The 14,286-nt window shown below is 44.1% G+C and overlaps 1 protein-coding gene and 1 long non-coding RNA gene across 3 annotated transcripts in view; one reads left to right on the plus strand and one right to left on the minus strand.

Annotated features, from left to right (window-relative positions):
- Positions 1-14,286, plus strand: part of LOC127049568 (uncharacterized) — an 838,950-nt gene that overhangs the window by 789,035 nt on the left and 35,629 nt on the right. The window lies entirely within an intron of this gene.
- Positions 1-14,286, minus strand: part of MTR (5-methyltetrahydrofolate-homocysteine methyltransferase) — an 84,815-nt gene that overhangs the window by 34,630 nt on the left and 35,899 nt on the right. For both annotated transcript variants that reach the window (XM_050950382.1, XM_050950381.1), the window contains 5 exons: positions 12,987-13,103; positions 12,751-12,891; positions 9,141-9,230; positions 7,135-7,287; positions 6,341-6,448 (listed from right to left, as the gene is read on the minus strand). In XM_050950382.1, the coding sequence (XP_050806339.1) occupies positions 6,341-6,448; positions 7,135-7,287; positions 9,141-9,230; positions 12,751-12,891; positions 12,987-13,103 (609 nt within the window). The remainder of the gene's footprint in view (positions 1-6,340; positions 6,449-7,134; positions 7,288-9,140; positions 9,231-12,750; positions 12,892-12,986; positions 13,104-14,286) is intronic.

A 14,286-nucleotide genomic window follows, 5' to 3' on the forward strand; every position in this document is an offset into this window, starting at 1 on the left:
ATGACCAAACCATTTTGTTCGATTTAAAAGGCTCTTTAATCCGAATTCTGTACTCAACTTTGACAAGTGCAATAGAGCTTAAATCGAGATCGCAATCCCGGGTTAAAGATATTGTGGATGCAATTTGACATTATTGGTCTCCAGGATCTATCCCAGAATGCTCCCTTGTGACTGCTCTGGACAACAGTCTGAACTCCAATGCACTAGCCAGGTGGGCAGGAAAAGCCCCGGGAACTTTTGAATTTCGTTTCCTGTTTGGTCACCATCAGCACATGTGACCATCAGCACAGTCCACCATCACAGGAGATCACACAGTCCCGGATTTGCAGGCGAGCTCCAGCATGGTCCGAACGGTAGGTACTGGATCTCACCACATGTTGGGGAGACAAGTCTGTTACGGAAGAACTACGTTCCAAAAGAAGGAACACAAAAATATGTAGGCTAAAGTCTCCAGGGCCATGACTGAAAGAGGCTACTCCAGGGACACAGAGCAGTGTTGTATAAAAATCAAGGAGCTCAGGCAAGCGTACCAAAAAGCCAGGGAGGCGAATGGGCACTCTGGGTCACCTCCCCATACATTCTGCTTCTACCATGAGCTGTGTGCAATTATGGGGGGGTGATGCCACCACTACCTTACCCCGGTCCGTGGACACCTGCAAGGGGGGAGTTGCACGGAGTGAGGAGGAAGAGTCATTGGAGGACAAAGAGGAGGAGGATGACGACGACGACAGAGCACAGGCGGCAAGTGGGGAATCTGTTTTCCGCCCTAGCCAGGAACTATTCTTAATGCTGGAGCCAATAGCTTCCCTCCACTCCCAAGACAGGCTCCTGGACCATGACCCTGGAGAAGGTACTTCTCGTGAGTGAAAGCCTGATCGGAGCCACACAGTGGAGGGCAGGTGGGGGAAACCCAGCTGCACTGGGTTGTTCGCGTTTAGTTTAAAGGGCTCATCCCTGCTCAGAGCCTCATCGGAGCCACGCAGTGGGTGCGGGGGTGGGGTGTTGTGTGAAGCGATCATCCCAGAGAGCCCGCAGACCCTCCTTTTATATGGCAAACCCATCAGGCATTACTTGCTATGGGAAAGGGGGCCCAGCAGTTTGAAAGCATTAAAATGAATGTAGAAGAAGCAGAACCCCGTGTGCCCCTAGGCTGCCTGCAACCTGAATTCTGTTGCCTGGACACATGTGATGGCTTACTTACACCAAAGTGTCCCCTTTGTTCTCTGAAATGTATCTTTTAAAATACTACCCTCCCTTTTTCTCCTCCCGCAGGTGCAAATGTTTCAACGCAGCCCCTATCTACTCCGTCCCAGCGGCTGGTCCAGATTAGAAGGCGGAAAAACCAACTCGGGACGACATGTTTGCTGAGCTCATGCAGTCCTCCCGCACTGACAGGGCCCAGCTGAATGCGTGGAGGTAAACAATTGCAGAGTCCCGGAAAGCATTACAGGAGCACGAAGAGAGGATGGACATGCGTGATGAGAGCAGGCAGGACACTATGGTCATGCTCATGGGGGAGGAAACTGACGTGCTCCTCTGTATGGTGGATTTAATGCGAGAAAGGCAGCAATACCACAGACTGCCGCTGCAGACCCTGTATAACCGCCCTCCCTCCTCCCCAAGTTCCACAGCCTCCTCATCCAGACACCCAAGAACATGAGGGGGGAGGCTACAGGGACCCGCACACTCAACCCCAGAGGATCGCCCAAGCAGCAGAAAGCTGGCATATGCGAACTGTTGATTTGGTTTCTGGACTTGTCCTTCTCTCCTCCTCCACCCCACTAACCAAATACCCCCTCCTCCCCTGGTCTAGATTTCTCTCAATGTGTTGTGCAACAAGTAATAAAGAACAGTTTTTAAACAATTTTGACTTTCCTTTCATATATATAGGGGCCAGATAACTTCAAGAGAAACAAACACCTGTCATACTGTACCCTGGCAAGTCATGAAACTGGCTTTCAAAGCTCCTCTGATACGCAGTGCGCCCTGCTGCGCTCTTCTAATTGCTTTGTTGTCTGGCTGCAAAATTGGCCGCCAGACGAGTTGCCTCAACCTCCCACCCCGCCATGAAAGTCTCCCCCTTACTCTCACAGATATTGTGGAGCACACAACAAGCAGCAATTACAATTGGAATATTGGTTGTGCTGAGATCTAATCGAGTCAGTAAACTGCGCCAGCGCGCTTTCAAATGTCCAGAAACATTCTACCACCATTCTGCACTTGCTCAGGCTATAATTGAACTGGTCCTTACTATGTCCAGGGTGCCTGTGCATGGCTTCATGAGCCATGGCATTAAGGGGTAGGCTGGGTCCCCGAGGATAACTATTGGCATTTCAACATCCCCAACAGTAATTTTCTGGTCGGGAAGTAAGTCCCTCCTGCAGCTGTTCAAACAGAACAGAGTTCCTGAAGATGAGAGTGTCATGCACCTTTCCCGGCCATCCCACACTGATGTTGGTGAAATGCCCCTTGTGATCCACCAGTGCTTGCAGCACCATGGAAAAGTACCCCTTACGGTTTAGGTACTGGCCGCCCTAGTGTGCCGGGCCCAAGATAGGGATATGCGTTCCGTCTATCGCCCTGCTGCAATTAGGGAACCCCAGTGCATTGAAGCCATTCACGATGGTCTGCACATTTCCCAAAGTCACTACCCTTGATAGCAACTGGCCAATGACTGCATTGGCTACTTGCAGCACAGCAGCCCCTACAGTAAATTTGCCCACTCCAAACTGATTCCCGACTGACTGGTAGCTGTCGGGCACTGCAAACTTCCACAGTGCTATGGCCACTCACTTTTCAACTGTGAGGGCAGGAGACAGCAGGTCACAAAGTTCCATGAAAGTGGCCCTATGCACATGAAAGTTTCACAGCCACTGTGAATCATCCCAGAACTGCAACACTATGCGGTCCCACCAATCTGTGCTTGTTTCCTGAGCCCAGAATCGGCATTCCACAGCATGAACCTGGCCCAATGTCACCATGATCTCCCAATCGCCACATGCCGTACTTCTAGGAACATCTGTATCGATGTCCTCATCAGTATAGTAATCACACTGTCATCGCTTCCTCACCCGGTTTTGCAGGTACTGCACAAACTGCTGGATAATGCGCTTGGTATTTACAATGGTCAAAACTGCAGCAGAGATCTGAGCAGGCTCCATGATTGCCACGCTATGGCACCTGCATGTGTAATCCTGGAAAAAGGGCGCAAAATGTAGGAAGCCTGTTCGGTTCAAGATGGCCGACAAAAGGCGGTAAACGGTTGTCTTCTGTAGCTTTCACAGAGTCGTGAAGCTAGCTGGAGCTGCAAGAGCGGGAGAGCAGAGTCTGTGGCAGAAGTGTGAGCAGAGTCCGCTCGGTAGCAGAAAAAAGGAGGAAAATGGTTAGATAAGAGTAGATAGAAAGATGAGAGAACATGCGAGGTGGATTCATAGTACCAGGAGACAGGCGGTGCACCATACTGCACCATCTGCTGGCAGCATGGCATCTGCCGTAGCTGTCACAGAGGGAGGAGCGAGTGACAGCACACACCCAGAAACACCCGCGAGAATGTTTTTGCCCCATCATGCACTGTGAACTTAACCCACAATTCCAATGGGTGGCGGGAACTGCGGGATAGCTTCCCACAGCATACCGCTCCGACATTTGATGCTAGCCTCGGTACTGTGGACGTATTCCACTGAATTCACGCGCTTTAGCGGGGACACACAACACCAGATGTATAAAATCGCTTCCGAAAATTTGAATAGAATAAGTTCAAAGTAATTTCGTACTGTAGACGTACCCTTAGAGGAACTACAGTTATGAATTTTGTGGAGTGTATACTGTTGGAATATATTAAAATAAATTTAAAAATCTATTTAATCAGAGGGTGGGGGGGAGGGGAACTATTAAAAAAATATATGGAGATATACCTATCTCATAGAGCTGGAAGGGCCCTGAAAGGTCATCGAGTCCAGCCCCCTGCCTTCACTAGCAGGACCAAGCACTGATTTTTGCACCAGGTCCCTAAATGGCCCCCTCAAGGATTGAAGTCACAATCCTGGGTTTAGCAGGCCAATGCTCAAACCACTAACCTATATCCACAACAGACTTAACCAGTGATGAAAGCTCTAAGGAAATAATGATGTTAAGGAGAAAGGAAAAAATAAAAATGTATACTAGACAAGTACTTTATTTTAGATGTATTCTATTTAAACATGGCCATTTCGATTGCTGTAAATAAGGTGGAGCGCTCCAGTAATGGATACAGACATTAATTGCTCTTTTTATTCTGCTACTGGCTGTGGTTGCAGACCTTATGTCCTCTCATGCAATAGGTAGGGCTTCACCATCCCTTCAGCTCAGTGACTGAAACGGTCCCGGAACTAACCATGAAAAAGTGAAAAGTCTGTCAAGTGGGCAAAGGTGCTTTCAGATGGAGGCTGCAAGGCATTCTACTGCTCAACAGCTATCTCCAGGAGCAATATTTCCAGGGGAAGGCTCTATAGCCCTCATCCAGAAGCAGCTGCACGAGGGTCTGATCATTCTTTTCCCACCTTCCTCATCAGAGCAGCAATCTACATACAATCAGCTCCTGCTTATTTTTAAAATCTCTCAAACTTTGTTAGCCTCTCTCTTTGGCGACATAACAGAGTTCACCACATGCCACAGAAGCGTCAAAGCTCATGTGGGGCCCAAACCAACACCCCTCTAAATCAACAGATTCTCACTGGCACTGGATCAGATACAGGCAGTCACCCTAAAGAGGAATACTAGAATGCACACAACTTAAAGGAGACAGGAGTTGGCTCGGGAACAGAGAGCAGCAGAAGCAAAGACTATGTTGCTGCTGGGAATGGAGAGGAAAGGAAGAAAAGTCTGTAAAATCATTCTCCGGCAGAAGAGAGAAAAATCCATAAGAGATGGCTAAGGGAGAAGAAAGAGAAAAGACATGCTCTCTCTCCCAGATTAGATTATACAGAATTTTTCTATTCAAGTTCTTTTCAACATTTAAAAAAAATATTTAACCATTATTTCATGAAAGGCATAACCATGTAAAGAATCAATAGCAAATGGAAAATAAATTCTGTATCAAGAGGCCTTGATGTCTGCAGCACAAAACTATAAATCCATTGAAAAATATTTATCTAAGGCAGTGGTTCCCAAACTTTAACAACCTGTGAACCCCTTTCACTAAAATGTCAAGTCTCAAGAACCCCCTCCCAAAAATGAATATTTCCAGGGGTTTTCTTCTTTTCTCAAGTATAAATTATAAAAGCAGTGATCTTGGAAATATAACATTTGTTTTTATGACATGCTTATTACACACTATTTATTATTTATTATCATTACAGTATTTTTATTACATTACAAAAACGGCAACACTCCTGAGATTTCACTTTCGTAGCTTGTATCTCTTTGAATAAGCCTGTTATAAGACAAGGCTCCTATGTTTCATCAAGGAGTATCAGATGTGAAACAGCAGGAAGGTATTTAAGAAGCCAACTCAAAGAGTTCCTCCTACACAAAGATTCAGGCCTTGAGCAGTCCAGGCAAACAACGCACATTAGACTAGCGGCCTATTTAATTTTAAAAATAGCAAAACATATCCAACTCCCTTTTCATTTCTTATAAGGAGTCTTGAAGTTTGATAGAGATGCTGGCTTTGATCTGCCTAGCTCTTGGGAGTCCAGGGGCTCTGGGCTGCTGGTCTCACGCTGCCTGGGTTTGGTAGGGACAGCTCTGTCCGCCATCAGGGATGATTTTCCCCGAGAACTCCCTGTAACATTTCGTGAACCCCCGTTTGGGAACCACTGATCTAAGGAAAAGCACAAGAAAACTTACAAAATTTAGATTTACCATTTTTCTGTTTCTCTCCTTATTTTGTTTAATTCTTTTACATTGTGCAGCTACAGAAATTTCCATTTGCCACATCTGCTGCTGACAAACTGCAGAAAACAGAGCTTGCTGCAGAATTTAGATATGACATCAGCATCTAGGGCCCTGATAATTGCTTAAGCCATATGGGATGTGTCAGTTTCAAGTTTACCAGCATTTATTCCACAAATTGAGTTCAAACTAAAAAAATATACGACATTTCAGACCTAACCACAGAAGTTCTGGTGTTTGGCTTCAGGTCACAGCTATGCGGAGCCTGAGCGCGCCATGTGATTTGCACTCCTAGCCGTAATTCATACAAGATCCACTTGGAACCAGGCCTAGGTTCACACACCTCGGTGTGCCTGACGCAGATTTCAGGATTCTAAATCAAACAACTTATATAAATCAATAGCCCAGCTTCAGTGACTTCAGTGAAAGCTAGTTTTAAAGAGTTACAGCACAAGAGAGCACAACTTGCCTCTTCTTCGATGCTGCTGGATTTAGCTCTCTTTTCCTCTCTTTCCTTTTCCATGTAGGGAATGAGGTGGCCAACTGCCTTCTTCATAACTCGAGCAGACTTTATCACCTGAATTGACAAATGGAGGAAAAGAGTGTCAGACACAGAGAAACAACTATAGCCCTTCAAACAGCCTGTTTGTCTAACCATTACAGAAAACCTGTAAACCAAAATACACATTTGCAAACACAGATCCCAATCTTGCAGTGAGCTCCATGCTGCCAACCCTTGCTCCATGCGGAGCCCCACTGGCTTCAGTGGGGACGTGCCTGCATGGAGTTCACTGTAGGAGCAGGGCTGTGGGGCCCAATCCTGACAGGTGCTTAGTAATCACCAAACATAAATAGGTCAATGTGAGTTGAGGGAGCTCAGCTCTTTTCAGGATCAGGCCCTTAAGTAAAGTCCACTAAAGATGAAATTACAATGCAATGGTCAAAGAGGTGCCCACCAAGCAGCACGGAAAAAAAGATTTGGAAAAAAGATGGGGAATTGAAAAGCAAGGGAAGAAACAAAACAGAAAACCCAACAAAACCCCACCTACAAAGAAGGGTCATGTGCAATGAAAGAGAACAAAAAACAACATCTTAATAGGTACACCTATGTTTTTGGAATTCAAACATTCCATTTCCTTTGGAAAGGGAAGCTGGAATGGAACCATTTATGGACACTTATTATAAGCAACAACTGGAGAGAGGATACAGAGGCTAGGCTACATGTGTGAAAATACAAGAGACAGGGGTTATTCCCCTCTTTACCTGAGGTAGAAACATCTTTCCAGCACCAAAAAGATCGCCAACAACTTTCATGCCATTCATCAGGGGCCCTTCAATTATGTTCAGAGATCTGGGATATTTGTTATGGTTTAATCTTGCCTCATCTGTGTCCTCAATGATGTATTTTTCAATGCCCTGAAAAATTTTTACAAACTTTTTATTTTTTATATTATATATATACACACACACACACACACAGTGTGTGTGTGTGTGTTCTCCCCAAAAATTTCAGAGCCCTTTAAAAAAAATAAATAAATAAAAGTCACAAAAGCAAAAATTGATCAACTTTAGACTGCTTATCTTCAAGAAAGCATCATAACTATCTTTCAATTATGTTTTCTTGGACAGCCTAACTCTCATTAAAATATGCATAAGATACTCCTGAAGAAATTCTGCACCAAAAATATTAAAAACGATGTGCACAATATGTTAAAATTCTACACATTTTATTTGTCAATAACTAAATGTGGCTCCAGAATGTCAGTGGGGAGGACAGGCCACTGACTGCACTGAGGTTGGAGATCACCATGAAGCTCCTCCACCTCCCCCAGTACAGAGACTCGGCAGTGAGGCTGCGCCTGACCCAGTGCAAGGGCTGGGCCTGCCCCAGAAACACCCTGGGGCCCTACCACTCTGTACCAGGTGTACCAGGCATGGGCAGGCAGGCTCAGCCCAGCAGAATCCAAGTGTGGAGGGGCTTAGTGTGTGGAGATCCAGGTGTAGGGTGAGATGTTTCTGTGTGGGACAATCTGAGGGAGGGCATCTCAGTGGGAGATCTGGATGCACAGGGGCTTGTTGGGGGGTTCCAGGTGCAGGGGCAATGGGACTCTGTGGGGTAGTGATGGGGGCAGTAGCGTGTAAACCCGTGTGCCCCTCCATACCTCACCTCTGTTTGGAGGGGATCACCCCACCCCCACCCCCTGCTTCCCTACAGTTTTCTGCAGGGAAGCATGCAAATTCTGTGGAGGGTGGGAGGGACTGTGCATTTTCTACGGGCGTGCAGTCACACAGAATCCCCCCAAGAGTAATAAGAACAGCCATATTGGGTCAGACCAAAGGTCCATCTAGCCCAGTATTCCATCTTCTGATAGTAGCCAGTGCCAGATGTTTCAGTAGAAATTAACAGAACAGGGCAATTTATCGAGTGATCCATCCCCTGTCATTCAGTCAGTTTCTGGCACTCCAAGGTTTAGGGATACCCAGAGTACAGGGTGGTGCCACTGACCACCCTGGCTATTAGCCACTGCTAGACATATCCTCCATGAACTTATCTAATTTTTTTTTAACCCAGTTATACTTTTGGCCTTCACAACATAGCCAAGCAATGAGTTCCACATTTGACTGTGCATGGTATGAAACACTTCCTTGTATGTGCTTTAAATCTGCTGCCCATTAAATTCATTGGGAGACCCCTAGATTTTCTGTTATGTGAAGGGGTAAATAACACTTCCTTATTCACTTTCTCTGTGCAATTCGCTATTCTTTATTTACTACCCAATTAGCAAACTGTCTACAAGCATGTATTCAAACACTGACAATCATGAAGTTACATGATTACATTTTTGTGTGCTAATTCCCAACATATACAGATTTTTTTAAAGCGTTTCAATGGAAACCAGTTTATGATTACATGAAGCCTGCTCTGCATCACATCTGCAACCCAAACATACCAGCATCTTGTTAATGAAAAGTGAAATGGATCAGAAACAGAACATTAGCAGTAAAGCTAACCAGTCAGTCAATCTCCATTCACCTAGCTCAGTAAAATGCAAGTCAAAGAGTCTAAGCAGTGAAAACTAAATGACTATATTCTTTTTTTGAAATTACTTGTGTTATTAGTAACATAGGCAAGAAAGATTATGAATTTTAAGCCAACAGTGGCCTTCTTAAGGATTATATCACACTCTTGGTAACAGCAGGTGATCCACAGGTATGATCCCTGCATACCGCGTACTTTGACTAGGTAAGGTAACTTTATATAAATTCACCTTGACAAGTGAGTATTCCAGCCTTTCCTCCACGGGGCTATCCCGCCATTCATCAGTCTGTACCATTTTCTTTCCTCCTTGGGCATGAGTCTAAAATGGATTGAGAGAGAATTAGAGTCAGTGGGAATTTGACTGGGTAAAGGACACAGTCATAACCTCAGAATCTGATCTTCTATTTTTCTAGGAATCAGAATTAAAAACTTCACACACATCCCACACTAAACATTTTTAGACCTTCTAAAGTAGTACTGTTTATACAATTACACGAAGCACTATGTGTCTGATGCTCTACCGACAAATAAAACTACACTCCTGAGGAGCATATGTTGTAACAAAGATGTAGACAAAGAAAGACAGACTTCTAACAACACTACCACTATTAAGACATGCTGAAAATACTCTCATTTAGGTTTCTACTTAGGAATGTAATTTAAATTGATCCCAGGCCAGCCCATTGCACAATTCATTTTAAAATCCTAAATAATTAATTTAGCATTAGTTCAGTTCTGCTGGAGTAGAGTTTATGTTATACCACATTCTGGAAGACTTTGGAATTAAAAGGCATCCAGAACTATTTCATTTTGGGAAGTTTCATCAGAACAAAATAGCCAACATACACTTTCTTTCTCTCATTTCAGGCTTTAGTCCCATTGCAGGATTTGTTTTTATATACACAAATATCCACCAGAAAGGTGCATGGTTGAAGAAACAGACCACTACATCCATCAGTACATTTGGTTCAACTCAGTTTGCTTTCTGCAAACTGTTCCTGTGGTGCATTTTGAAAGTGAAAAATTGCCCTAAACACTCTCACATTTCATTGACTTCTGATCATTTCATCACATTGCTTTAAATGTTTATTAGCTGCCTTTTAAAGGTAGGACTATGTATTTGTATTGAGCTCAACTGACTTCAAAGTTTCTGCAGAGTTACCAAGTCTTATATCACCTTATATCTCTTATCCTGCTCATAAAATGGCCCTCAACCTTTTGGATGATCCACAGAGGAAACTAGATTGGATCTCTCATCTACAGAAAGAATAAAGTCAGCTGGAACCAAAGTGCTCCTCTTAATGCCTTGTCTATACCAGAAACTTGGAAACATTTTTCTGCACCAGTGTTACCTACAGAGGTAGCTGTAATGTAGACAGCATGCAGGTGTTCTCTTATCAGCTTGCAGATAGCACAGTAGCTGGGTTAAAAACAAAGATAGCTGAGAGGCCAGATGAGGATGGCAAATCTATATGGATATAAAGGTGCTTGAGGGAAGTGAGACTCCAATTTGCAGGTGGATGAAATAGAGAAGAGAATGTTTAAATAACCAGTGGCAAGTGTAGGTCAGAGTAAGAGGAGACTAGGAAAGGGGAAATCACATGTTGCTGTAGATAAGATCCAAGATATAGGTAACAATGATTACAGATTGGATAAGGCTATCGGAGTCAAGCACAGAGATGATGAGTAGGTCATGGAGGCCCCCCACTCACTCTGAAATCCCCAGAAAAGAGAAACTTGGCAGAAGAGATATTAACAAGAAGTAGTTAAATAGAAGAGGGAGGCAGGGTGGGTAAGACTTTTGAAAGAGCAAAAGTGGTAAACTAGAGAGTTTAAACAGTAACAGGAGAAATGGGGTTGGAGGGATGAAAAAGGAACAAAAAAGTTGGCCATGCATTTCAGTAATGGGATCAATTTTACCCGCAATTACGTAGCATGTAATTAATGTATAGAATCTGCTGCTGCAGGGGAATGGGGGACACACACTATGAATGGATTTTTATAGTAGGATAATTCTGGACACTAAGGATGGAAAGCTGTCTTCATTGAAGGCAATGGCAACACTTCCACTGACTTTGACGGGGCCAAGATTTCACCCTAAAAACATTGCAGCTATGCAAGGGATGAATGAATCTCATGTTTTAGGTGCAACCTGATCCCCCAGGGGAGGTGAGACTGACAGAAGAAATCTCCACACACACCCCAGGTGTGCAGCACTGGGTGACGGCAAGGTGCATTGCTTCTGGCAGGGGGAGGTGGAGGAAATGAGGCTGTTAAAATTTACCAGAAGAAATAGCCCATCTGCTTTACCCAACCATGTTACTGCTTTTCATGCTCCATTTACATTCAAAGTCTGCCTCTTGCAGAAACACTACTTATGTGGTCCCTCTTGAGGGTTGTAGAAAAGGATTGATTGGGCTATTAATTCCCTTTAACATTAAGGGACACCACCATAAATTAAGACATTTAGCCTACTTGACAGAGATATTTCTGGTTTAAAATAATCCCCTTTGGTTCTTCCGCCACCACCACTTTGGGCTAAATTTACAAAGGTATTTAGATGCCTAACTCACGTAGGTGCTTAGCGAGATTTTTCCAAAGCATCTATCTGAATTTTTAGGTTTCAGAATATCTTTGTTAACCTGGCCCTTAAACTATTTTACTTTTCAGTTTGGTTCTTCTATCTCTTTGTAAGGCTCTAGTTGGGTTTTTTTCTCCCTGCAACCGCAGATACTGTAAAAATATCTCAAGTTTATCATCACATTCAGGAAAGATAACTTGTAAATCCACTGGTATTAAAAGAGCATTGTACAAAACAACCTTAGTGATGGTATTCATTCTTACATACAGCGTGTGCTAGGAGGACAAGGGATGACAGGGATTGAAAAGTTTTCCTGTCATTGATTTTAAATTTACTGCTCTTGTTCTCATGCAAGCATGGACAGAATTGCGTCCTACAGGCCAAACACAATCCATGCATTTCAGAAACACAGCCTACAGTCCCTCTCATCTTTAATAAGGAGTGTGGCCTGCAGTCATTAGAAATAGCTCTTCAGTCTGGTTTAGGATTATTCTATAATGTACCCTAGTAACTAACTTGGAAATCCACAGGAGGGTTGACACTGGTTTCAGTGGGACCAGAATTTCACCCTAGGTCTATAGGGTTGTTAATTTGGCACCTTTGATATTCCTTTAGATAGGTACTTATATGGTCCCTGTCACCACAGTCTCTCACAAATGCATCGATTCACATAATACCCCCATGGGGTAGGACAGTTTTAGCCCTTTTTACACATGGGGAGCTGAGAAAGAGAGGGAGGTTAAATGACGTGCCCAAGAACACACAGAGTCTGGCACAGCTGGCAACTGAATGCAAATCCAAGTCCCACTAGAGTATCTTTACCACTGGATCACCTTTCAAGCACACACAAAATGCTCTCTGTCCTCCAAAAGGACATGCAGGGGCTGGAGTTGCAAAAGAAAGCCCTCTTCACCTCCAGGAATGATCCTAGCCCCTTGTGCAATATAAAATTCAGCTCTAGAGGGAAAACAGTCACAACAGAAGGTACCTTTGCCACAAGCTCTCTTTAGGAGTCAGAAGGATTCTGATTTGGTAGCAAACCTTCAGGGCATGATGCAAAGTGTATTCAATTTGGTTCAGTTTTTTTCCATTTGCTTATAATAACTGAGCTGCTTACACCAACTGTGCAAACTTCTACTACTCACTGTCAGAGGCTACATAAAATGTGTGTTTCAATCTTACCTGGTGTGTCAGCACTTAGATGCAACAGCCTGGGTTCTGTACAAAAGCTTAATAAACACATAACTCTGAAAGTTACCTGGGCGTAATGTAAAAGCTTCTCTGTTGCATCTGGGTCTTTATTCCAGATCAGATTCTCACACAGCTGTAGAAGTTCCTTGTGAATATCATCATACACTGGAAGATTCCCTGCATTCACTATCCCCATGTCCATGCCATACTAAGAGTACAGAAAAAGATCATCAGCAATACCCATAAAACTTCCCGCCACATATCTGGGGAGCACAAATAATGCAGCCGGAAAGCACATCATACCTTAATTGCATGATACAGGAAAACTCCATGCATTGCTTCTCGAATGGCTTCCATCCCCCGGAAGGAGAAGGACAGATTGGAGAGGCCTCCACTTATTTTAGCTCCTGGCAGTGTTTCCTAGCAACAGGATCAAAATATCAGCATGGTCAAACTTTACAAAAGTGATTCCAAAAGAGGAGTTGGAGGCACCAATGATCCACAAAGAACTTGTTCCAGGTCTACGCAATGCTGGCAAGTCGTATGATGATAGCGCCTCCCTTCCTTTCCTTGGTTCCAACTGCTTCTACAGTTATCCAGACTCTTCCTTTCAGAGAAGAACTAGAATGTCTGTAGAAGAGGCTGGAAACAAAAAGGAAGACCCAACCTAGCAATACATAAGCAACTTGCGTGGTTCCCAAAAGGATGATGGGCTATTATGAACAGGTTCTTGACTGGGAAGGGTTTCACATAATAGTAAAAAGGAGGGGAGCTGCTCTCTCAAGATATGTTCCACACTACGAAAGTCTGACACCTTGTGCTTTCTACAACACTAATATGTTCACTTTTCCTTAAGTTGAGCAAATAAACCAAGAAGAAAAGGGATCCAACTTAGTAACAACTCATAGATTATCTTTCTCAACAAAAATTGTAAATTCATTATCTGTCATAAAATATTAACTAAATCCTGTCTGTCAGGTTTTTTATTAATAACAAGAAGGGCTGCAGATGTGTCACAGTATTTTTTAGTCAAAACTCATGGAGCAGCCATGGTACATTTAGTAAAAAAGTCACAAGGAGAGGGTAAATGGGGTGTAAAGACACAGGAGCACCGTTTAAAGTGGGTGGAATCCTGTCCCGAGGGTAGGAGGTTGCAGAGCAAGCCCATCCCCCCACTCACCTGGCAGTGGTGGCTCCTATCCTGCAGGGCTGGCCCAGATCTGCCCTCTGGTCTGTTGGCTCTTGTCATAGCATGTAGGCAGGGCCCGCTCCCTACAATGTCCCCCCTCCAGCCCTGGCATCACCAAATCGCTTGCCAAAAACTGGACTGTGGTTGCAAAAATGGCCACGCCATGGCACAGGTTTCCCCCAGCTCCTGCCCTAGAAAATCCCAGCGACCAAGAAAAATCCTGGTCACAATAAAAAGTAATGGACAAAGTGGGGTGGGAAATCACGTATCAGTGACACTTATCACTGTGACAGACCTGCAGCCCTATTAATAAAGACCCATGGTCTAGGGTCAAAAGTAGCTGCAAAGCTGAAGGTTTGCAGCAGGGATGCTAAAAGCAGCAGGTATCCTGTGCAGGAGCATTCTGCCTCCTCT

The sequence above is a fragment of the Gopherus flavomarginatus genome, chromosome 4 (genome assembly GCF_025201925.1).
Source record: "Gopherus flavomarginatus isolate rGopFla2 chromosome 4, rGopFla2.mat.asm, whole genome shotgun sequence".
Lineage (NCBI taxonomy): Eukaryota > Metazoa > Chordata > Testudines > Testudinidae > Gopherus > Gopherus flavomarginatus.